We start from the raw sequence: 23,518 nt of genomic DNA on the forward strand, positions 1-23,518 counted from the left end.
ACAGGTTTAAGTTAAGTTCAACGCCTTACATCAACACTGACTGCAAAAAGGGCAAAGTCAGTGCTGCAGTTAATGGAAGCAGTACAGAAAGGATGTGAATGTGTGTGTGTGTCTCTGTGTGTTTCTTTTAACTCAAAAAACAAAGCCCGTCATCTTTCAACAACATCATTAAAATGGAACACATATGATGTTCCATATTCAAAATTTGCTTACAGGGTTTACTGTTGTTATAAAACACACACTTACATCACTGTTTGATACAACACAACATGCACACGACAACATATGATGTACTAAATATACAGTACTGTGCAAAAGTTTTGAACCACCCTCGAATAGTTTATATTTTTGCTTCCAAGGAGTCAGACATTCATGCAGTTTTTTTTAAAAGGCGTCTTGAGCTATAATTTTTCAGACTTTCTGAAGGTCTTGCTAAGTTTTCCTTTGGACAGTGGCTCCTTTTTCACTCATTTTCAGTTCAGTCCTTGTATCTGACCATTTTTAGAGGGATCTTTTTTAGTTGTTAAACCATTAAACACTGAGAGAAAGAGAGATAGGAAGAGATAACACAATTTAATAGACATAAAATAGTACTTTTGAACCAACAAGCTGATTCTATGAGCTGAAAAGATGCGATATTTTGGCATCGTGTGCAGTCTGCCCATAAAAAATCAAAGAAACTGGAGAACTGGACAAATAGAGGACAGAAGAAGTGGCAGGCCTAAAAAAGCCATAGCTTCATCAGCTATCGCTATAGCTATAGCAAAATGAAGATTATATGAAAGTTGTGTTCTTCCGAAATAGGAAAAAGTGCAGCAAATACCTGACATAGCACCTGTGAGAGGCGCTTGAGTTTAATCTTGATCAGAAATGTTCTCAGTTGAAGGGTGACTGTCGTGAAGCCATTTTTAAAAAAAATATTCACCTTCAAGTTCCTTAGATTGCACAGACTCTGTTTTTGCCTTCTATATTTTGCACCTATTTCCCAAGCAGCATATGAAGATATAAGGTGTGGCTTGAGACTTTTACACAGTACTGTAATTTAAGTTATTAAATATGTAATTACTTAATTTTATTAGGATTAATCAGTAATAGCAATTTCCTAATGTTGTAAACCTCAACATCTGGCAATAAACCATTCTGATTCTGATTCTGATTCTGATTCTAATAGCATTCAATCTTAATACAAAATGCAAACTAGGACTTAACCCATCCACTGCTAACTTTTCAAGGTCTCCACTCAAATAAATTGGAGATTTCTATATCCACTAAGCATCTCTCTGTTAAAGGAACAGATCTGGAGTACTGAAAAACTTTTTGTGGACCAAAAATATACTTGGTGTTCAGTTAACAGTGAACCCGCCAAAAAAGAAGTCACAGCGTATTTCCGAGGCCATTCACCTCCTAAGTACACCAGGCACAATGTGGCCCTGCTGCCAGGCACTCTCCACAGCTCCTGACCCCTTGACTTTCACATTTGTGATGTGAATGGTCTGCAAGAGAATAGAAACTAGCAAGAGGCTCCAATATTCCATCATGTGAATGCACCGTACGCAGAAGAAAAGCAAACTTAGATTTTTATGCTCTGTACTGGATACATTTTGGAAGTCAAGGGATTAGCCGATCAGATTTTTCCTCTCTCTGTTTCTCATAGCACAAAATCACAAATTGTCAATGCACATTTTTCCTTGTCAGTCACCTAGCAACGCTTTTCTTACAACTTAAAAAACATTCTATAGTTTGTACTTGACCCATGTTAAAAATGCAGGCTTTGTGAATTACATTTCAAGTCAATATATGATCAGAATCACACTGCTGGCTGTTTGTCATCAGTTTAGTCACACTAAAAATCTGTATGCATCAATACCTCCTAAATTGTAGTCCATAAATAGATTATTTTTTTTAAAACTACAGAGGTATCTTAAAGAAGATTGATATGCAGCTTAAGGGGGAGGACACTTGTTTTTACCCTTTAATTCGCATGCGCAAAAGTTTTTTGTCACTCGTGCGCTTTTGCGTAAACTTTCATAGCGACGACAGCGCACGAGTTCATACAGCATTTTGAGAGAACTTGCGACCAAAGGAGCTTTGTAAGTACAAAATGGCGAAGAGGAAAACTTACTTCTCACTGGAAGAAGTCCTCGAACAATGCACTCGGCGTGACAGTGATCAGTCGGAGGAAGATATTTCCGAAGAAGACAGTGATGTTTCCTTCGGTGACTCGGTAGCAGAGGATATTTTTTTGGATGGAGGAGACGCTACGCTCGACATGTAAGTGTTTATTATATCATAGAATGATATTACTGTTTGTATGTGTGCCTTTGTGTGTGTGTGTGTGTGCGCGCGCCTGCTCCTCTGTGTGTTTGATGCGTTTTTACTAACTCCTGCTGTGTTTATATTGTTTGTTTGTGTGTGTGCATCTTTGTGTTTTGATTGTGTTCTTACTAACTCACGTCGTGTGTCTTTATATAATGTGTGTGTGTATATATATATATATATATATATATATATATATATATATATATATATATATATATATATATATATATATATATATATATATATATATATATATATTGTGTGTGTTTTGAGGTGTTCCTGCTAACTTATATCGTTGTTGTTTTTTTGTATATCACAGACAATCATCAGAATCAGATGAACTATGGGAGCCAGCCAGTAAAAAGACAAGTACAGAGGAACACGATGACAGCATTTCGTCAGAAGAGGAGCCACATCCTTCCACTTTCCAAAGAGTTTCTGGAAGCAGAAGGCCAAGAGGTAGGGGCAGAAGGCCAAGAGGTAGGGGGAGAGGAAGAGGAAGAGGGAGAACTGGCAGCAGTCAAGCTGAGATGCCAGCCAGTACATCTGAAGAGGGATGGAATGATACAGATGTTCCAGACATAATACCACCACAGCCCACCTTCAGGCCCATCAAATCACCAGGACCTCAGATCATAACTACAGCTTCATACACACTTTTACAGCTTTTTCAACTTTATTTCACAAACTCCATGTTGCTGACAATAATTAAAAACACAAATGACTTTGGATCAACATGCCACAAGCCCTCTAACCCATGGATTGACTTGACTTTACAGGACATGTATGCTTTTATGGCCATGGTGATTTATATGGGTCTGGTCAAACTCCCTGCAATCACTGATTACTGGCGAGGTAGTAAACTGTACAGCCTTCCATTCCCTAAAAAAATAATGTCTTGTAAGAAGTTTCAAAGGATCTGCCGCTCCCTTCACCTAAGCAGTTTGGAGGACAATGCTGCTAATGAGCAGAGAAGAGGTACGGCAGATTTTGACCGTCTCTGCAAAATAAAACCATTATACACAGAGATGAGGGAGGTCTGTAAAAAAAACTATAACCCTGGCCAAGAAATTTCCATTGACGAGCGAATGGTTGCCTCCAAAGCACGTATTGGAATAAAGCAATACATGAAAAATAAGCCTGTTCGCTGGGGATACAAACTTTTTGTTTTGGCAGATTCGAGCAACGGATATACATGGGACTTTTTCGTGTATGAAGGGAAGCTGCAGGGAAACAGTGGCAAGGGACTAAGTTATGAATCCGTGATGGAGCTCATCGATACACGGTTGCTTGGCACAGGATACAAACTTTTTGTAGATAATTTTTATACTAGTCCCTCCCTTTTCCGTGACCTCCTTCAGAAGAGGATCTGGGCATGTGGAACAATACGAACAAATAGAATTGGATTTCCAAAAACCAAAAAAAATTGCCTGGACTCTAAATCTCCCCGTGGCAGCATAAGATGGATCCGAAAGGACTCCCTTCTCTTCGTTCAGTGGCGAGACACAAGGGATGTGTTCCTGTGCTCAACCCTCCACACAGCCCATGCTGGGGACACTGTTCAAAGGAGAGTTAGAGATGCAGATGGACACTGGGTGCTGAAAGACATCTCTGTTCCACCAGCAGTGAAGGAGTATAATCGGTATGTATTTTATATTCAACAATCTATATAACTATTATGTTATTTATTTTGTTTTTTGGAAATCCAATTTTGTTTGTTCTTGTTATTCAATTCTGTTTGTTCTTGTTTTTTCTGTCAATGCAGGTGCATGGGTGGGGTGGACCACTCTGATGCCTTGATAAACTACTATAAAGTCATCCACAAGACTCAGAGGTGGTATAAGACATTTTTTTATCATTTTCTGGACATTGCTGTTGTGAATGCCTTCCTGCTTCACAAGAGCATCACAAAGGGTAAAGGAGAGGTACCCATGCACCAAAAGGCTTTTCGGGAGACACTTATTGAGGAGCTGGCAGCGGCAGCTGGCAGCCTTGCTCCATCGACCGCACCATCACCCTCTCCAAACAGAGCACATCACAAGCCTGTGCATATCAGTGGACACAGCACCACAGGTCGTCTGAGGTGCAGACACTGCCAGGCAAAGACACCAGTAAAGTGCTCCTCCTGTGATGTGCCTTTGTGCTTTTTGCCAAGTCGAGATTGTTATAAAGACTGGCATGATGCCAATGATCTCTAAAAAATATAATTGTAAAAATACATTTGTGTGAAAAACTATATATATATTTATACACACACAGATGCATATACATAATGTGTATATATAGTGAGTTTTAATGCCATAATACTTTTTTTTCCCTTTACATTTGTTTCGAAATTGAAAAAAAAACACTGTATAATGTTTATGCTCCTGTAATTTTGTAAAGTATTGACAATAAATCTGGATGTAAGAATAGCTCTGAGTGTAACCTTTAATTAGAGACCAAAATTAGGACTGTACATAAAAGCATTCAAGAATTACAGCCTTTTATGTGTTGATTGTTACAAAGGGCCACTTGGAGACTCCAAATGGCCTTTTTTGGGTAGCGCCTATACATAGACCTAAATAAACTTGCATAGAACACTCATTTTCTAAGATATTGTTATCAAATTTGAATTGTGGCTTGGTAAGGCTTCATGCTTTGATCCTGTTGTGTTTTCCAGCTAATACCTCACAAGGTAGGCATCTGCATGCATTCCTTACAAAAAAAAACTTGGGCGGATTTTTTTTTCTCTCTTTTTTAGTGTGTTCAAAGTTCTATTACTCAATAGCAGTATGACATAAAGTGATTCTGACACCTCAGGAACAAACTACAGATTGTCTCCTTTCAAAAGAGACCGAAACAATGCATATACTCCAAATGGTTCAAGAGCAGCATGCAATTTATTTTGGAGATGCCTTTTTCACAAATTTTAGGCAAAATTGGTAGGACTGCTAAGGGGTTAACTGTTTAAGCTAACTGAATCTCTATAAACTGATATCTGCTTATGAATACGCAGATAACTGTAGTCTAGCAAACAGGTGTTTTGTAGCACTTTCTGTTGATCAGTCACACCTGAGAACATTTTGTTGTGTGGATACAGGATGTCATGCCACTGACATATTCCCACCATGTAATAATAATTCAAAAGTTGAAAAACTAACACCGAAACCAATAAAAACTAAACTAAAACAAGAAAATCCACTCTGGAAACTAACTGAAATGGAACTGAAATAAACCCCCCAAACAAACAAACAAGTCAGAATGCAATTTTAAAAAAAATTCAAACTCCCCTGCAGCCCTGAATTTGATATGCATAATGAAATGGGTGGATAGATGGAAACAATGGCTGGTGGACAGAACAGGAAGTTTTGAAGCACACATATGTTTTTTTTAACTGGATACCCTGCTTATATGTTCAAGTATAGATGGTAAATAAAAGATGGACGCAAGCTTTAGGGTCAGAAAAGTGCCATAAACCTGGCTCCCGGATATTTGTCTGACCTCTTGCAGACTTATACCCCCCTCAGATCTCTTAGATCAAGTGATCTTTTGCTTTTAGCCGTACCAAGGTCGAGGCTGGTTCATAGAGGCGATCGAGCATTTGCAGTCGTAGCACCTAAGCTGTGGAATAATTTACCCCCATACATCAGACAGGCTCCTACTGTCAATCTTTTTAAATCTTATCTTAAAACACATTTTTGTTTACTGGCTTTTAATACAGCATGAGAGTTATTTGTTAATTCATATTTGGTGTTTGCTATCAATACTCTAAGTTATTTTATTAGGTATGTTGTATTCTTGTACAGCACTTTGGTCAACGCTCCTGTTGTAATTAAATGTGCTATATAAATAAATAAACTAAAAACTTTAAACTATAACCTGCATTTTTGGCAATGGCCAGCAGGGCAGATACATTTGGTTGCAGAAAGGAAAAGGAAAATGACCTCTGAGTATTTTCCTGTTGAGTGTGTGGTCTTAATTATGAAAGTGAAAAAAAAAAAAGAGATAAAGGAAGGTATGCTTTAGGGTTACTTTTTTATTTAGAGCCACAACTATTTGGAAACAGTTGGACTTCACATGGTGGGAATACTGGTGGCTAGTAGAGTTTATGAGCCAAACAAAAAATACTGTTGCCCCCAAAGGATAAATCGGCTAACTAGCCGATTGGTTCCCTCATCCGTAGTGAGCTAATGCAGCGGTCCCCAACCACCGGTCCATGAGTCTTTTGGTACCGGACTGCGAGAGTGGAGGCTCAGGTGTGAAATGTATGTTTTTTATTGGTTTTTATCGTTATTTTGTTATTGTTTTTATCGTTAACTAGGTTTCCCTGGGTCTTTTCCCATGTGTTATGAATAAATCTTCTTTTTTTTGGTAGTGGTACTGGTTTTATTTTGTTGTATTTAGCCGCGACACTTTAAAGGACGACCCCTGAAAATACTGTCGGACATAAACCGGTTGGACCGCTGAGCTAATGTACCTGACTGTTTGCTGCAGCTTCATATTTAGCATTCAGACACACTAGAGGGGAGTCCATCCTCTCACAACTGTCTGCGAATGAGTAGTGATTACACAGACGAGAGAAATCCTGGATATCTTTCTGTGAAGGCAACTAACATAAGTGTATTTCCTAAAATTTGATTCAAACCCATTTGCTTTTATCATTGTGACACACTGCAAAAAAAAGGAGAAAAGAATAAAAATTGCCCCACAGAAGTGAACGCACGTCCACCTGCTGTCCCATCGCGTCTGGAGCTGCGCTGCATATAAAAGAGAGAGCGGCTCAGCCTGCAGCAGATGACAAGAGCAAATTTTGACTGGCAAACAACTGGTGGGATCCGGGCTACAATCTAAATGAGAATTTCTGAGCGGCAAGAATAATGAGACAGTTTACTTTCATTGCATCCTCAATGAGAAAAGTATTGACCCACCTTGTGTTCCTGTGGCTTTGCATCTGCAGTACAATAACAGGACAACAGCAAATAGGATGCTCATCTGGAAGAGAAAAAAAAAGTAATTTACTGGCTAAAATGTTGACCATTCTTTCCTCTCAAATCATTAAGGCAGAGTGGAGTTGTAATTGCTGTTTAAGGAAAATAATCTCTGCACTGAGCAGCTTACAAAAGACTATGAATTTGACCTGTGGGTGTTTGGTTTATACAATAGAAATAAAAGGCACTTACCTTGACTGATTCTACTGTGTGTAGACAAACGTGAAGGAGAGTAGGGGTGCCTTCCCTCTGGGGGTGGGACCAGATGGTTTCTTTATACACATCCTGTGCAAAACACGAGCTGTGGGACTTTGCCACCTCTCCCTCCCTCTGTTATCCTCTTTCCTGTAGCAGCCACAAGTGGATCAACTGGCTTATGTTTCAGGGTCGTGAGCAGCAAATGATCTCTTCAAGTAAGGCCAAAGATAAAGAGAATAATTCCCCAGCTTTCTGCTGAGAAAAGCTGAAGAAAAGAAAAAGACACTTACTTGTCATACTTGTCCTCATATAGCACTGGGCCGGTGTTAGAGAGCACACGCTATCTCTTACAATCTTTGCAGAGCTCTGCTTTCTCGATTGTTTGGCCTTGCTGACCATAGCATGCGACTAAAGCCCCAAAAGATATTGACCCAGCAGCACACAAGCTAAATGAGTTTTGAGGACACAGTTCTTGCTCAAAATACAAAGGCTCAGGACTTTCCTCCACTTGCAAGAGGAGATATTTTAAACCTCAAATCCAATATGTTGAATTTGCAAGGTAGAGAAGTCAAAAAATAAGCTATGTGAACGATAACGGTAGCTTTATTTGCATGCAACTGGTGGGAATAATGAATAATAGTATGGTTTTATCTCGCGCAGCAATAGCTGACTGATCACATAGCATCACAAGCTAAAATAATAGGGAGATTTTCTGCAGAGCTCTATTAAAGACAGCAGTAAATATGTATAGAAATTTCCTCGAGATCAAGCGGCTCTCACTGCCCACTCTAAACCTACTATAACAGCAAAAACAATGGAATTAGTCAGTGTGCAAAAATGAGCTGGCCAATACAAAGACGTGACAGTTAGTTTGCTTTCCCGTCTTAAAGATAAAGGATTAAACAAAAAGACCACTTTCCACTATTGCTGACTTCGATTTGGTTTAATTCAATTCAAATTTCTTTATCAGCCCGTGAATGGAATTTTATTTGCAGAGTTTGAAACAGAAATCCATAACAAATCAGCTCATTCTCAAGCGTGCTGTCAAACTTTGCAAACAGTTCAGGGGAAAAAAAGGCAAAGAAAATGAAGTTTTCTCATAATATATGAAGCGATATGGTTCTAAGAGCAAAAAGTTACTGACTCATTTTAAAGCAAAATATAGAAAAGGCATCAAAGGACAGAGAAAGAAGACCACGCAGTGTTGGCTCAGGTCTTTTAAGGAGATTTTCTTTGCCCACCACCATCCTACTTGTATGCTGTTCTCTGTGTTTTTTTCCCTTTTACTTCCAACCGGCAGCTCTTCTGTTCTGCCCAAAGGGACATTGATCTCGGGTCACTGAGTATGGGCAGCCTTTGAGAGGCGAGTGTTAAGTGTCTGTGCTCCCTGCTGAAGAAATAATACACAGACCTCTTCCAAATTACATCATAGTGTACATTTTTACAGCTTGGTAAAGCATCTTCTTTGCTGTATTGGTGAGAATGGAGCTGGGTGGTTTTTCCAAGTTGAACTTGTATTTCAGTGGCAACCTTAAGGTCCATTTATTAGCACTTTCTAAAGATTCCAGCTGCATCCCACGGCCATCTCTAAAGTTTCATTATCAAGAGCAAAAATGATGTGACCTTGAAGTTAATTTTGCCTGACTGGTGTTTGGCCAAGATAGTTCAAGCTGATACTAAACAGCTTGTAGTATTTGTCAGCCGAAGGCCACGAGAAGGGATTGAGAGCATAGCATGGAACATCTTAGCATTTTGTTAAAGATATTTAAAAAAGCTAACAGTGTTATGACATTTTTGACCATGTGAATAATATGAACAAATTGTGTTTTATTCTGTTACAAGAAACCACTGCCATTGGGGTACGCCAGGGAGCCCACTGGTTGCCATTGTTTTGGCAGGGTGTGCGTGTCAAATCAAAGGATTTCACACTGAAATGATTAATGTGTTTTGCTTCACTAGTTAGTGGTTTGAGTGTTGTGGCTAATGTGTATATGTGCATCAGTGGTTTTGAAAATAATCTAGATTTTTTTTTTTTTTACAACCATGGACTTGAATATTAAACTTTAATATACAAACTGTCTCGTCTCTCTTGTGCTGTCTTTTTATTGCGCTCTCTTACACTTACAACTCTTACAATTGTCAGAAACAGTTTGAATCCATAGACAGTCCAAGCATTAGTTTTAAAAGATTTAACAACAAAAGGAAAATCCACCAGATATCTGGTGGATTTTCCTTTTGTTGTTAAATCTTTTAAAACGTAATGTCTGATAAATAACACTGGATTTCACTGGCAATTATATTTGGCATCACGCTTGCATTTTAATCCAGCCTTTCCATGCCTTTCCCCTCCTGTAACATATTTGCATTTCAATTTAAAACTTCTCACTGGAAAATAACACATATTCTTAAGAAGGCTCTTTGCTGTTGTTTACAGCTCACACAAAGTGTGCAGGAGAAGATGCAGCTCTTTATCCCAGGGCTTCGTTTTAACGTGATAGAGGCCTGCCACTGTATATATATGGGTTGTGCTTTCAGTGTTTCCACAGGACTGTGGGTGCTCCTATGTAGGAGGAATGAAAACAAAGGGAAAGACAAGAGCGCTGTCATACTTCCTTCTTTTTCCTCAAAATATGCTGTGTGGTGATGGGGGAGTTTAAATAATAAAAAAAAATAGATCAAAGAGGAAACAGCAATATTTTATCATCCTGGCTATGATTACCTCCCATTGCTCAAATGATAAATTTTTAGGTTTTTAGAATGAACCTCTTCACAGGCAGGTGATGTTGTGACTCATAATGATCTAAATGAGACCTTGAATCCATTAGTCTGAGCAGTGTGAATAACCAGGGGCTGGAGATTTTGTGGAGGTGGACAGCTCTGTCTCTGTATTGGCCAGAACCTCAGAATCAAAGGATATTCACCCACAAGAAACTAATGGAAGATGGAAATGAGCCTTTAGGGGAACCTGGGTTATTACTCTGGTAGAAAAACCTGACTTCAATCCAGAAAACTTTCTTGTCACAACACCTGTCCCAGGCACTTAGGCTCCCTGTGGTTCGTGAGCAGAGCTGGGGCAGCTGGTTCCATCCTTTCATTAGCCTTCTCGTGAATCTAATGCTTTAGTTGGATGATGCTGATGCTCCTTGTGCCCTCTGGCTCGAGGTTGTATGGCTCTCTGAGGCTGAATCAGTCCAGCTGCTCTTCCCTGCTGCTGCTGCTGCTTCGGCTTTGTCTCTGGTGGCATTAGCCTTCCCAGGCTGCTGGCATCAGTGGAGCTTGTGGTGCTGCTGCTGGGGCACCGGGAGGAGCTGCGTGATGCCCGCTGCCTGAGATTCTGCGAAATAGATCTATGGAGGTTCGTCATGGAGGAGTTGGCTGCCATGGTGACCACCCAGGGGTGGCGGACGGCTTTTTCGGCAGTGAGGCGGGTGGCCGGGTCCAACACTAGCAGGCGCAGAATGAAGTCCTTAGCCAAGTTGGACACTGAAGGCCAAGGCTGTGGATAGAACAAGCAGACTATTAACACTCTCACCCAAGAAGATGACAATTCAGCCTACAAAACCCCTCACACACACACACAGACACCCACAGCGCTCTAATAGCTGGGTATCTAGAAGAGGCGCATGCACAGATTCCGAGCTGCTTCAAAGCGGGATGCAAGATTTCATTCTAACAAAGCAATAAAACTATGATCCCTGAGCTCTGCAGGCCTAACAAGCAGAACTAAACTCAAAAGAAAGCTAAATGTCACTGGGCAAAAGGAAGCAGCAGTCTTGGCTGAATGAATACAAAGACTGGGAGGTAGGACGGCTCTGCTGCATGTGTGGGATTTTTTTGGGTGCATGTTTAATCTTAGCCTGCATTAGCTTCACAATAAAGGCAGCAAAGATGAGCTTCAGTGGAATCCATTGCAAATCATCCGCCTTGTCATGACCCAAGCTGACATTAAAGAGTGCTTTGAAATCGGCAAAGCCATCTTTGCAGGGTGAGAGAAGACATCAGAATCCTTATCATAATTCAAATTCATTAAATTATTCATCACAGCCTTGGTTCTTAGTCAGGGAATCAACTTTCTAGAGGCCTGCCTCGGGAAAGTGATGACCTTTGTGCTTCCATCAAATTTTAAATAAAAATATTATTGATACAGATTTTCAACTAGATTGATCTGGAATCAAAGCAAAAAGAAAAACAGGCAACTGGTTAATGTTGAATGGTCATAATCATTATCACAATTTTACAAAAATCCTTGATTACAATTAAACTAAGAAAACATACATATAAATATATTCAAAACAATAAAAACTTGACATAATAAAGCAATACTGTAAGTAAAAATGACAACAAAAGGTCGCTGTGCTTGATGTGACCAAGAAGTTTCACATTTAAAAGAAATTAACTTCTCTAATTGTACAAATTTCAGATGGTTCCACTTGTCTGGCTTTTAGCAAATTAAATCCATTTTTTTTTCTAATGTTGGCATTAAGAGACAGTTTTCATCTTAGAACCTGGTCCAGTGCAATACTGATTTATAGTTTCACATATATGTGAAGCCAGAGATTTGCCAAAACTCACTTATATGTTTTATTTAAAGCACAGTTTGTCATCCAGCCAAGCACATTTTTTTTATTTTTTAATGAGAGGATATTTTCAGTATGAGAGTTTTCAGTATGTGTCCTGCTGAAAGTAGTGATGTTTACTTCTAAAGGCAGCATTTAGATCAGTTTAAATAAATTTAGGATTGAATTGTAGGAGTACAGTACCACTTGGGCCACAAAAGGAACTATCGTCTATGAAAAAGTATTATTTAAAGATAGAGATGAATTGTAGTCCTTCTAAATTTTGACACTTTTAAAAAAATGGCAACTAAAAGAGGTCCTAAAACAGAACCCTGTGGTACACCTTTGTTAACACTTATGTAACTAGAGTAATTAGAAAACAAATTGCATGATTTTTCCATCAAATTTGGTGATTTCAATTATTACTGAGTAGTATTGAACACAATGAAAAGATCCCTTTCTTAATCTCTGTTCTCTATTTCCATATTCAGCACAGTGCGCTCAAATATTTCTCTGGCATGTTTGTCTGAGGACTGAAAAAGCTAAACGCAGTGAAATCAGAGTGTAAAACTCTCTGCTTCTTTGCTCAACCTTGCTCAGACTAAATCTCACTCTTTAGGGAGGTCTAGCTCTCCATTTTAATCCTGAAATACATTTCTCTCTCCTTTTTTTGTCTCTGGCGGAGTAATGACAATTAATCAAGCATGAAATTGACAATCGCGAGACTGTTGCCGGTGAGAGGAATTCAAAGAAGTGGGGGACTTTCTTATTCTCACAGTGTAGTGACTGGGGGTGGGGTGGGGAGTGTGAGTGTATAAGCACAGCACAGGGTGCTGAGCTGCCAGCAGAACAAGTCATAAAAAAAAGAAAAGATTCTCAGTCAAACTTTCTTCTCACACTGTTGTTATTTCACACCTGAGAGGCAGGCAGAGTGACACCGTTTGATTGAGCTCCCACGACTAACAAGTCTGACTTTCCCCTTTATCTGGCACTGGTGGTGATTTGGCGAGGCCTCTTATTACCTTGCCATGAAATACACACTTGATAGCAGCTGTGGCTAGCAGATGCCTTTTGTCCTTGATCTGAAATAACGGGAATACATACGTTTAGTGCCTGATGGCAATGTATGAGAAAAAAGCTGGAATTATGCAGTAAAAGTCTTTGATGCTGCTGTTGAGAGGTATCAAAAGTTTCCCTTCCTCCTGTACACTTAAAGAAGAAGAGACATAACTGAGTTGCCTCCTTGGAACCGAGCCTCCTTCAGGAAGTTTATCTCTCCCCCTTATTTTGAACATTTTTCACGTCAAAATACACAAAGGCTTTATTGCGTTTAGAGGAAGGGGGCGAGAGCTAGTGTTATACATCACTGCTGAGCTGAGAGCTAGCCAACGAGGGGAGAGAAAGAGAGAGGAGGGAGATGAGTGGAGTGCAGATACGGTATAAGCAGTGGAAAAACCTACAGGGCTTGGCTTATTGAGCAACATCTTGTTAGAGTGAATGAGAAGCTCCAGTGACTGTGTTTGCGCCACGCTACATCTTTACCTGACAAAGCTGTAATTGCAACAAATGAAGAAAACGCTAGAAGCTTGGATTGCGCTAATGTGATCAGGAGGATAACGCACTTTTGAGTAATGAGTGTTACCGGCTCAGCTCAGGCCCGCAACAAACAAAGGACAACCGGGTTCAATTTCCTGATCAGTTTATCTAATTGAACATGTAGTGGGGTGTGGACGTGTCAGGTGTCAGTGGTGCATGGTAAATGTTTGCAGGGTGCTGGACAGGGAGAAGCAGAAGATGCCCAGAGAGTGGACTAAAAGAGCAGGCGTTATACCCTTTGTTACTCTCACCTCTCAGGTGCAACCATCAAGGCTCCTGCTGGGAGTAAAAAGGGAGAAGCAGCAAGAGCAGATCACATGAAGCACTCCACGAGTGTCTGTCTCACAATTTACTGCAATCTGATTCACCTGGCAGCCTTCCCCGAGCAAGAAAGCCAAGGTAAATATGCTTCATCATAATAAGTCCAAATAGAGAAGGTGGCCTGTTGCTAATTCAGGTGAAAGTACCAGCTAACCCACAGTAATCAAAATATCAATACTCGGATGCAGGAGAGAGTGGGCTGTCATGTACAATATACTGTGGCCAAGTGGAGGCTGGGGCTGTTCACATGGTGCTCACTAGGGGGCAGACTGGCCTAACCATTACCCCATTTGGCCTCCTGCTTGGAGATGTAGACATTTGGGCTGGGTCAGGAAAGTGTGGCTTCCATAACACAGCGGCAGAATGCAGAGGAGGTTACCAGGCTACCTGGACAGAACTAATGCGAGGACTGCTGCTTTACATGCAAAAGACTGCCACACATTCACGCTCGCAGGCACACAAACAAAATACAGTCACACAGATGAGATGTCCCCGATTATGTGCAAAGGAAATTATTTGTCTTATACAGAGAGAAGGGACTAAGTGATAAGGCGTTCAAAGCCCTTGAGGCTACATCCGTTCCTTCTTCTGTCCTGCTTGTCCTCTGCCCCCTCCTCTTTTCCTCACTCGCATCCTCCCTCACTCCCGTGCCATCAACCCCCGGCTCCCCCTCTTCCTCACGCTCACTACTGAGCAAACACATCAGCGTGAGTTTGCACTACAGGTCCTCAGGCGAGGAGCTGCTGCACCTGTGAGTGGAGCGTGCATGGCACGTATGAATGTACCGTTTGTGTGTCTGCTGCTAGTGCAATAAAAGAAGGGGTGGGGGCTGCCGGTGAGACAAAGGGACTCAATTCGTGGGAAGGTGCCAGCGGCCTTCTGCATTTCCGATTCAGTCTCACCTTCGCCTCTCTCCTCAAACCTCCCCCATCCCACTCACATTTTCACGCAAAATTACACACATGCATGTGCCCAAAGTCCCCGTTCAGCCTGAATAAAAACAAAAGGTTGCTGATACATTTGGAAAAATGTTTGTAATTGCAGCCCCTGTGTATTAATTTACATAGTGAGGAAGAGGAGAAAAAACAGTTATGTCCATCTGTACCTGAAGTTAAACCTTTTTGCTACACTGCATCATTGAATACATATTTATACATGGTCTCCGATGACTGCAGTCTGCTGTAAATGCTTAAAAAAACCCATGTGTTAATGCATGTGGTTATACAGAAATATGCTAACTTACTTAACATGGCTTTGGGCTGGGTAGAGTGAAACTTTTAGGCTTAAAAGTAATAACTCATTCCTGTAACACTGTAAATGCAAACAATACCCTCACTTATATTGAGTTATCTGCATTGAGTTTTTGCTTTAGAGTACAGCCTTGCATACTTGTTTGATTTAATAATTTGATCTGGTTTCATCGTCTGCACTGTTAATATTTAACTTTAAACCCTTAAGTTAGCAGCGCAGGGATTTTTGTTTCAGTAATTTTGCAGTCTTGTGGTGATTGAGATTCTTGTTTTGATTAGTGCTCCTGGTCAGTGGTGTTGTTAGGGTTTGTGGACCTGTTATTGCGCAGCGCATGGGGAACAGAAATGTAACAAAAGTGGGATTTTTTTAGTTCTCTTTTCTTTTTAAATGATAAAATTTGCTAAACCTAGGTTGTCCAAAGTGCATTTAATTCAAACTGAAATTCTTTTAGTTCATGTGAATTATCCTCATTAGTACTAAACACTCAAAATATTATTATTCACCCTTATTAAGCAGATACGCATATTTTACGAGGCAGCAAGTCTACATAATTTTTATGCATTTATTTATTTATTTTTTGTAAAGCCCATTAAACAAATTTGTGTTGCCGTAACACTTCATAATGCAAAAGTGGCTGATACGCTGGATAGGTAACAAAAATCTAATCAATGTACCGGGCTTGCTCTAATACAGCACTGCAGGTTTTCAATAAATTAATAGCAGCGGGTATTTGGGTTTTAAACCATATCTAGATTCACCAGATGGTTTCCACTGTTTAATATTATCACTTGTTGTGTCAAATTGTACTAATTTACTGCATCTCTGCCATCTTGTTGAAGCAGAATGTGCACTGCCAGCAAATGTCTTCAAAGGCTGTCTTGCCATGCTGACTGCATCTGTGATCATACCAACTTTATTTTTACTCCTTTTTTTCCTATTGACCACAGAAATCGAGTTAATTATGTCTTCATTCCTTTCGACTGCTTTACTTTCAGTGTCTCGCTATGGCATTTGCTTTGTTTGCACTGTTACGCCATACTGGGACACTTGATTGGAACGAGCCATTGTTCATGTTATTGGCAACACCTGCTCTCCAGTCTCTGTGGAGGTGAAAATGCACAGATTGGATTGACATCCAATCACATTCACTTGTAACATCTCAAGTCAAGAAGATATCACTCCAGGCAAACCACCCCTGTCATTCAGTAGTAGTACGCCGTAAGACACTGAGGATCCAGTCAGTCAGTGTTCCCCTTCTTGCTGCGAAAAGCACATTTTTTGGGAAGGGGGCAAAGTCCAATAGTCACTTTGTTTAATTGGTGGACATATCATTCCAACTGATGCGCTTCAAGTCAAGTTTAGTATGTGAAAGAAATTCCTGAGGCACCCAAAGAGAGGAACCCTTCTTAATGACATGAGGAGCCCTTGTGATGACAGACGTCCACGTTTTGTGGGTACTTGTCAACCTTCACTACATTATTATCACAGCGTGCGCGCTTAACTGTGTTGTCACTCTGCTGGAGAGGGTGGATACTCGCACATGACAGAGAATAAGTGCCTTGTCAACATGGAAATGTGATTGATGGCTGATCTATCAAGCCCTGGACTGTTACTCAGCCATGTATGATGTCTTTATAATACGACCATATGAATTTACAGATTGATGCCTTGACTGCATCTCACTGAGATGTGAGAGACTGAGCGTACAGTTCTATAAATGTTGCTTTTAGCTTTAATGTCAAGACTTTTTCCTCACTAGCGTGGCCTACATATGTGCTATGTCAAAAACCACCGTGAAAAACATAAAATAAGCTCTTGCATGAAGTTTAGAAGGATTTTGCATTATTGTTCAGCTGGTGGTCAGTGCAGCGGTAAACACAGGGATAATAGTCCAGGGCCTATGTAAGGGAGCCTCTTGTATGCCAGACTAAAATGTCAGACTGCATCCCTAAGAATCGAGCCAGGCTTAAAGCCCAGTGAATAATCCAGCGTTGTGTGTAATCAGCGTGAAAGAACAAGCCCGAACTCACTACTGAGCTTGACTGAATAGGCTTTTAAAAATACCCACTTCAGTTATATGATATAGGGAAGTGGGGAGAAAATCACGCAAGGCCCCATTTCCCACCATTTCAAAGCATTCTCAAAGAACCAAACCAAGCGAGGAACTCAAAGACATCACAACAAACTTTCACATTTTCTTTCATGTGCTTTGCAATATTGCAGAAGAAGACATGAAAACAAGGAGAGGTTCACCTTGTTACCACACCAGTACTGCAATGTGCTGAGCTGACTTTTTTTTCCTACTTATGTCAGGCAAGGATGGAAGGATGGTACCATTTCTGGTAGTTCTAAAAGCGCAGTGATTAAGGTATGAATTATTATTGTGTGGTGAGTAGATGTAATGACCATATGTGAAGAAATGTTTTGCATAATTTCAGAGCATGCACGTCATAAATAATGCCAGATTATACTATAGGGAGAAGACCAGATGTCAAAATGAAAATCAGGGATTTAGTTAAAACTACATTTTTTTCAATGATTATGCTGGAAGCAGATGCACTTCAGTGGGTGAGGCCACAGCTGGCCAAAGAGTTGAAAATGAACAAAGACGCATTTCTAATAGATGCTCAAGGTTACCTTGACAGTTTTCTCCAGCTTCCTTCTGTTTTCAAGATTAAGATTTAATGCCTTATGCCAAAACAAACTGGGTTTTTCCCTAACAAAAGTAAAGTTGGTATTTAAAAAGAGAGCGCAATGGCAAGATTGCTTGTAAGAGGTGGAAACTTGGAGATTTTTGCAACTGAGCCTCCTGCATATGCATTCCTGGCAGTTTCTTTCTCAAGGCATAAAATATAGAAAGAGGAATATTTAAATCAAGCATGAAAACTCATGCAGGTGCAGGATTATCATAGCCTGCACGATCAGATTTGAAGTGAAATAGCTGAAGAACTGAGAGAACAAAGGGATGACGACATGGACTTTGAACCCTATCTTGAAAACAATCGTGCCTCAGATAGAGATCAAACACAGTTTTCCCTAATAAAGTTTTATTACAGTCAAATTAAACTGTTAAAATTTCAGGACCATGGACAGCGCTCACAGTTTTCACCATAATCTCATGAGTTGTCCTCTAACACGACCTGCACGGATTGTCAGACACACACACACACACACACACACACACACACACACACACACACACACACACACACACACACACACACACACACACACACACACAAGATTCCCCATGAAATCTGCAAAAAAATGCGTTGCACATGTTGACTGTAAAGAAATAAACTTTTGTTAATCAGGCATTTCCTGAAGTGATCTAAGTTGTTTTAATAGAAGAGCGCAACAGAACCAATGTCAAAAAATATTTGCACGGTTTGCAGTCCCACATTAGAGCCTGTCAGTTACTGAAGAATGTTTTCATTATAATGATTCTCTGCCACATTAGGCCTAGATTTAACATATACATGTATGACCTAAATTTAAATGCTTTTCTGGTTGCAATTAACAAGCTGTGCCTGTCCTGTTAGGAAATTACCTGCAGCTGAATCTCATCACTCAGTTTGCGATCATGGTCCAAACTGAATGGCTCTTGGGAGATTGGGCATGTTATATTGAAATAAACCGACTGTTTAGAAACCAGTGCAACATGTAGATCACAAATAAAAGTTACCACAGCACTATTTGGGAAGTATAAAAGAAGTATAAAACTTGATCATAATTTTGCATTCCATAAACCAAGCAATCACTGTGCTAGCAACAAGCTACAGCACGTTAACAGTTACTTTAAACAGACAGTTTCGCTGAGTGTTGCTAGAGTTCAGCATATGAATACCACTCTCAGTGGGGGAAAAGTCACCTCACAATATAAAATGCAAAGAAAACACATTTAACTGTATAAAAATATGATTTCAGTATGGAATTATTTTAGCACTCTACCTAGTTAGCTGCTAAAAGGCTAATATTAGCTATGTGCTAGCAACCTATACTGGCTTGACCTAAGGCACTTCGAAACATATTGATGTTAATAATACTTTCGCTTTTAAATCATCCACATTCTACACCAACACAAGTGACATGGTTTAGGTTAATTTGGATACTTATCAGTAAGTCGGCCTACAGATTTTCAGGATCCTACTGTGTTAGGTTTTGTATTGTTGATTGTCATTTATGCTTAGAAATATTTAACCATATATGCTTAGAGGTGTATAATCATTTGTAGATTGAAAGAATGTCTCATCCTAGGAGGTCTGTAACAACTCTGAGTAGCATGAAGGGGGAGGGCGTTCACTCCTCTACAGAGTGTTCTGGCATAGATCACACACCTCCTAGGAGAGGTCGTATTTTCTCTTTGTTGATATATGTCATAGCAAACATATGTATATCTCTTTAAGTATAAGAGCCTTTTGTTCAGATGGACCCGCTAGACTCCTGGCACCAGCGTTTGGGGAGTCTTCACAGGGTCACATCTTGACCTCACACACACACACACACACACACACATACACAGTATTCTTTGTTCACATGTATACCTATGTAAGATGTTATATGTTAATGACCCTATGCATATTCATGTAACCACAATAAAAGGAGTGCTATGGGGAACCTGGCTGAGAGTCTGACGGAGGTCAAGTGGGGGAACGACGCTTGACCCCAGGCAGGTCTCCCTCATGCATGAGTAACATGAAGAACTTTGCCTACTTCGGGTCTTGCTTGCTGTGTAATTATATTGTCCTCAACGTTCCAGCGAATAGGTTCAAGCTACAAACCTATCATACTGTTTTCCATTTTCACCTGGTCCTTATGGCTGATATCCACTTGTTTGTCATTAAAGGGTATGTTTTTCAGTTCAGCCTGTAAATTACATCTGTGGGCTACTTTTCCTGCTCATAGTGTCTCTAACAACATTTTGTGTATTTTTCATTTCATGATTAGCAGAAAAACATCAACAAACAGGCACATTTACCCACCAAAAAATTAATAAAAAGACAAAAATTCTTCTTGAATCTGCTGTGGGTCGCACTTAAATCCAATCTGTCTTCATATTTCCTTTATTCTGGTCAAAGAGTTTTAGCAGTAGCACAACGTGCTTATGGTGCAAAATTTTCTCATTTAGTTTATTAAATCCTCTAGAACCTCTATTTGCTATCCAAAATTACTTACTAAACATAACTGAACAAAAAGTCCAGTAAACTTACATTTCCACGGAAGCTATATTTTCCTCTCACAATGGATCTGTAGAGCCGTGTGCGGCTGTCATCCTCAAACGGCACAGTTCCACTCAGCAAAATGTAGGCAATTACCCCTAAAGCCCACATGTCCACTGCACAGGAATAGGGTCTCCTCAGCAACATTTCAGGAGCCATGTACTCAGGGGTTCCACAAGTGGTCCTCAAAGACCACGACTCTCCAGTTTCCTCGTTGCCTCGTTCAGAAATCTCACACCTGGTGAGTGTGCTGGCAAAAGCAGACAATCCAAAGTCGGTCACCAACAATCTGGAGTCTGCTCCGGGGTGGTAGTACAGAAGATTCTCAGGCTTCAAGTCTCTGTGGGTGATTCCCAGGCTGTGCAGGTATACCAATGCAGCCAGTATCATCTGGATGGCCTGGGTAGCATCTCGCTCAGTGAAGTGGCCCCTGCTGACAACACGGTCCAAAAGTTCCCCTCCTGTCGCCAGTTCCAGTACCATATAAACACGCTGTGGAAACTGGAACACCTCAACCAGCTGAATGACATTAGCATGGCTCACCCTCTGCAGCACTGCTAGTTCAGAATCACACACCTCACGACCCTCTGGGGCCTCTACCTCCATCATTTTTATGGCAAAGGGCTGGCGAGTTGCCCTGTGCTCCACACGCACAACACGACTGAAGCTTCCACGACCAATCAGGGCTTTGATGTCATACCTGACAGGGCAGAAGGGGAATGGTGACTCATTACAGCATAACTATCTCATGATACACTGCTGCAAAGCACTAAATGTCTCTCCCTGCAGCTGCAGTCCTGATGTATGGGAATATATGTTTTGCACTATGCTATACAGCATGCAAAGTCGATCAAACCAATATGTATGATCCTGATTTAGATCGCCAATAAACAAGGCAATACTTTATGCAAGCTTTGAATTATGGGATGATGAGCAATACACATGTTTCCCCTTAAAAAGGAATCAGTTTTGTTCCTTTAATTGTTTCTAGGCCTTTATCTGACAAGTACAGGAAGGCGGTGTTTCCGGCATTAAAACCCCCAAGGATCTCAAATGACTGTCTACCATTATTGCAGGATGTTGGGTTGGAAAGAATGAGAAAGACGAATGTTAAAAGGCTCCTATGAGCACTGCAAATGCAGGCTTTTCCACTTATGTTTGGCTGTAAATTGCTATTGCCAAATAATGTACTGGCCTCAAGATTAGTGGATAAAAGCCAATCTATCAGTTGCCACTTTCCTGGATTTTGAGGGGCCTAAATTTCAACCATCCACCATGTTATATTTGATTCTTGATTTTTTTTTTCCAGTACAAGATTGGCAGATTTAAATATCATGGATGTACAAAATACAATTTCCAGCAAGCATAGCATGAAAAATACTGTCTGCTTTAAAAACTCTGAAGAAATAATTATTCAAACTGTGAACACTTACCGTGCTGTGACGCGTGGCTCAAACTTGTCCTTATACCTGGGAACCTTGTTCCATTCTTGTCTTTGTTTGATTTGCTGTTTGCTGCTTGGTCCTAGGTGAGGATTATCAACACTGGCAGAAAACCATGGATTTTTTTGCTTCTTCTTTTGTTTCTTTGGCTCATCATCATCCTCATGTCCTTTACTGAAAGCTACTAGTGACTGCACCACACTTACATAGCTTTTCTTAGATGCCTCAGGCAGCACCTTACTGTTCCCACAACCCATTTCTAAGACCAACATTTACTATGGAGCGAGCCGAGATTCCCCTTCATCTGCTGTGAACTGAAAGTGGCCTGAAAAAAAGAAAAAGAAAACCCAAACAAACCCAACTACCTGCTTGAGGTGTGTACACAGCAACAGTAAAGCTCCACCTTCCCACTAAGTTTGAATTTGTCAGGTGTGTGAAGTGATCCTTTCAGTCACTTGTGGTAAAAATGTCACGTAAACAGCAGTTGTTTTGAAGCTATTGTCACTCCTTGCAGATTGTTGCTATACTGCCACAGTAGCAGGAAAAGGAGTCAGGACTCCTGTCACTAGGCAACATAACACTGTAACCAAGAAAAAACAAAAAAGTGGAAAAAAAGAGAACAAATTCTTCTCCAAATTAAACATATAACTAAATAAATAGTCTTTCTACATGCAGATATGTGAGTGCCGGGAGTCAAATATTGCTGATGAGGCATTTCTTTTGATTTAAAATAAATTTAGCATGGGAGTCTAAGGAGATCCAGCCTCAGGTGGCAGATGTGGCAAGCAGGTTTCTCCTTGCTTGTTGGTCACAATAGTTGTGACTAACAAGTCCTAAATCATGCCTTGATTTGCAACATGTTTTACTCTGTGGGATCATTTAAAAGCTATCTTTTGAACATAGACATCTAAAGAACTGAAAGTCCTTTTAAAGCAAAGGAGTCGCCTCCTGCTGGATTAACTTTGGGGTTATTTCCATTTAAAAGAATATCTTATATGTATGTATATATGTATGTATGTCCAGTCTTTACATTGTAGATGTATGATTCCTGTCTGGATTAAAAACTGGATGGTGAATTTTGCTCTATTTCTATGTGCCCCCACATTTGTATATACATACGTTTCAGAGGCCTGCAGTAACTGTGGTTCTCACACAGTGAAAAAAGTGGTGGATTTTAAAGCACCAGAGGCCAGCATATTTGTGAGTACCAGAGTGCCAAAAATACTGGACTCCCAAAATGCAGCTCAATAGCACCCTGATGACATCATCAGGTTTATTCTTTCCAGCTCTGAAAAGCTCACTTCAGAGCTACAGGAAACATTATCCAAAATCCTGGGCCCCATTGAACTTCATGCATAAAAATCAACGGTGGCATGGTGGTGCATTGGTTAGCACAGCAAGAATTTCATGGGCTCAGATCTTCCTGGGGGCTTTCTGTGAGCAGTTGGCATGTTCTTCCTGTTTCTGTATATTTATTTATTTTTTTGTCTCTGGGTGCACTGATTTCCTTTCACAGCCAAAAGATATCTAAGGTTAACTGGTGAGTCTGAAATGTCTATAGGTATAGATTTGAGAAGGTGACGTGTTGTATGAATGTGGTCTGTGGTGTAAAAGCACTGTGAGCGGTCAGTAAACGCTGAAACTGC

General features: G+C 40.3%; 2 protein-coding genes across 2 annotated transcripts; one reads left to right on the plus strand and one right to left on the minus strand.

The window, feature by feature from the left end:
- Window positions 1–2,003: 2,003 nt before the first annotated feature.
- Window positions 2,004–4,566, plus strand: LOC113029866 (piggyBac transposable element-derived protein 4-like). Its single transcript, XM_026180894.1, has 3 exons — window positions 2,004–2,271; window positions 2,639–3,961; window positions 4,085–4,566. The coding sequence occupies exons 1-3, from the start codon at window positions 2,102–2,104 to the stop codon at window positions 4,515–4,517; spliced, it is 1,926 nt and encodes a 641-aa protein (XP_026036679.1). The 5' UTR covers window positions 2,004–2,101; the 3' UTR covers window positions 4,518–4,566.
- Window positions 4,567–10,536: 5,970 nt separating this feature from the next.
- On the minus strand, window positions 10,537–22,144 carry LOC113029867 (serine/threonine-protein kinase H1-like). The gene is made up of 3 exons (XM_026180895.1): window positions 21,864–22,144; window positions 20,422–21,130; window positions 10,537–10,983 (listed from the first exon to the last, which is right to left on the minus strand). The coding sequence occupies exons 1-3, from the start codon at window positions 22,142–22,144 to the stop codon at window positions 10,582–10,584; spliced, it is 1,392 nt and encodes a 463-aa protein (XP_026036680.1). The 3' UTR covers window positions 10,537–10,581.
- Window positions 22,145–23,518: the final 1,374 nt, after the last annotated feature.

The sequence above is a fragment of the Astatotilapia calliptera genome, chromosome 9, assembly GCF_900246225.1.
Source record: "Astatotilapia calliptera chromosome 9, fAstCal1.2, whole genome shotgun sequence".
Taxonomy (NCBI): Eukaryota; Metazoa; Chordata; class Actinopteri; order Cichliformes; family Cichlidae; genus Astatotilapia; species Astatotilapia calliptera.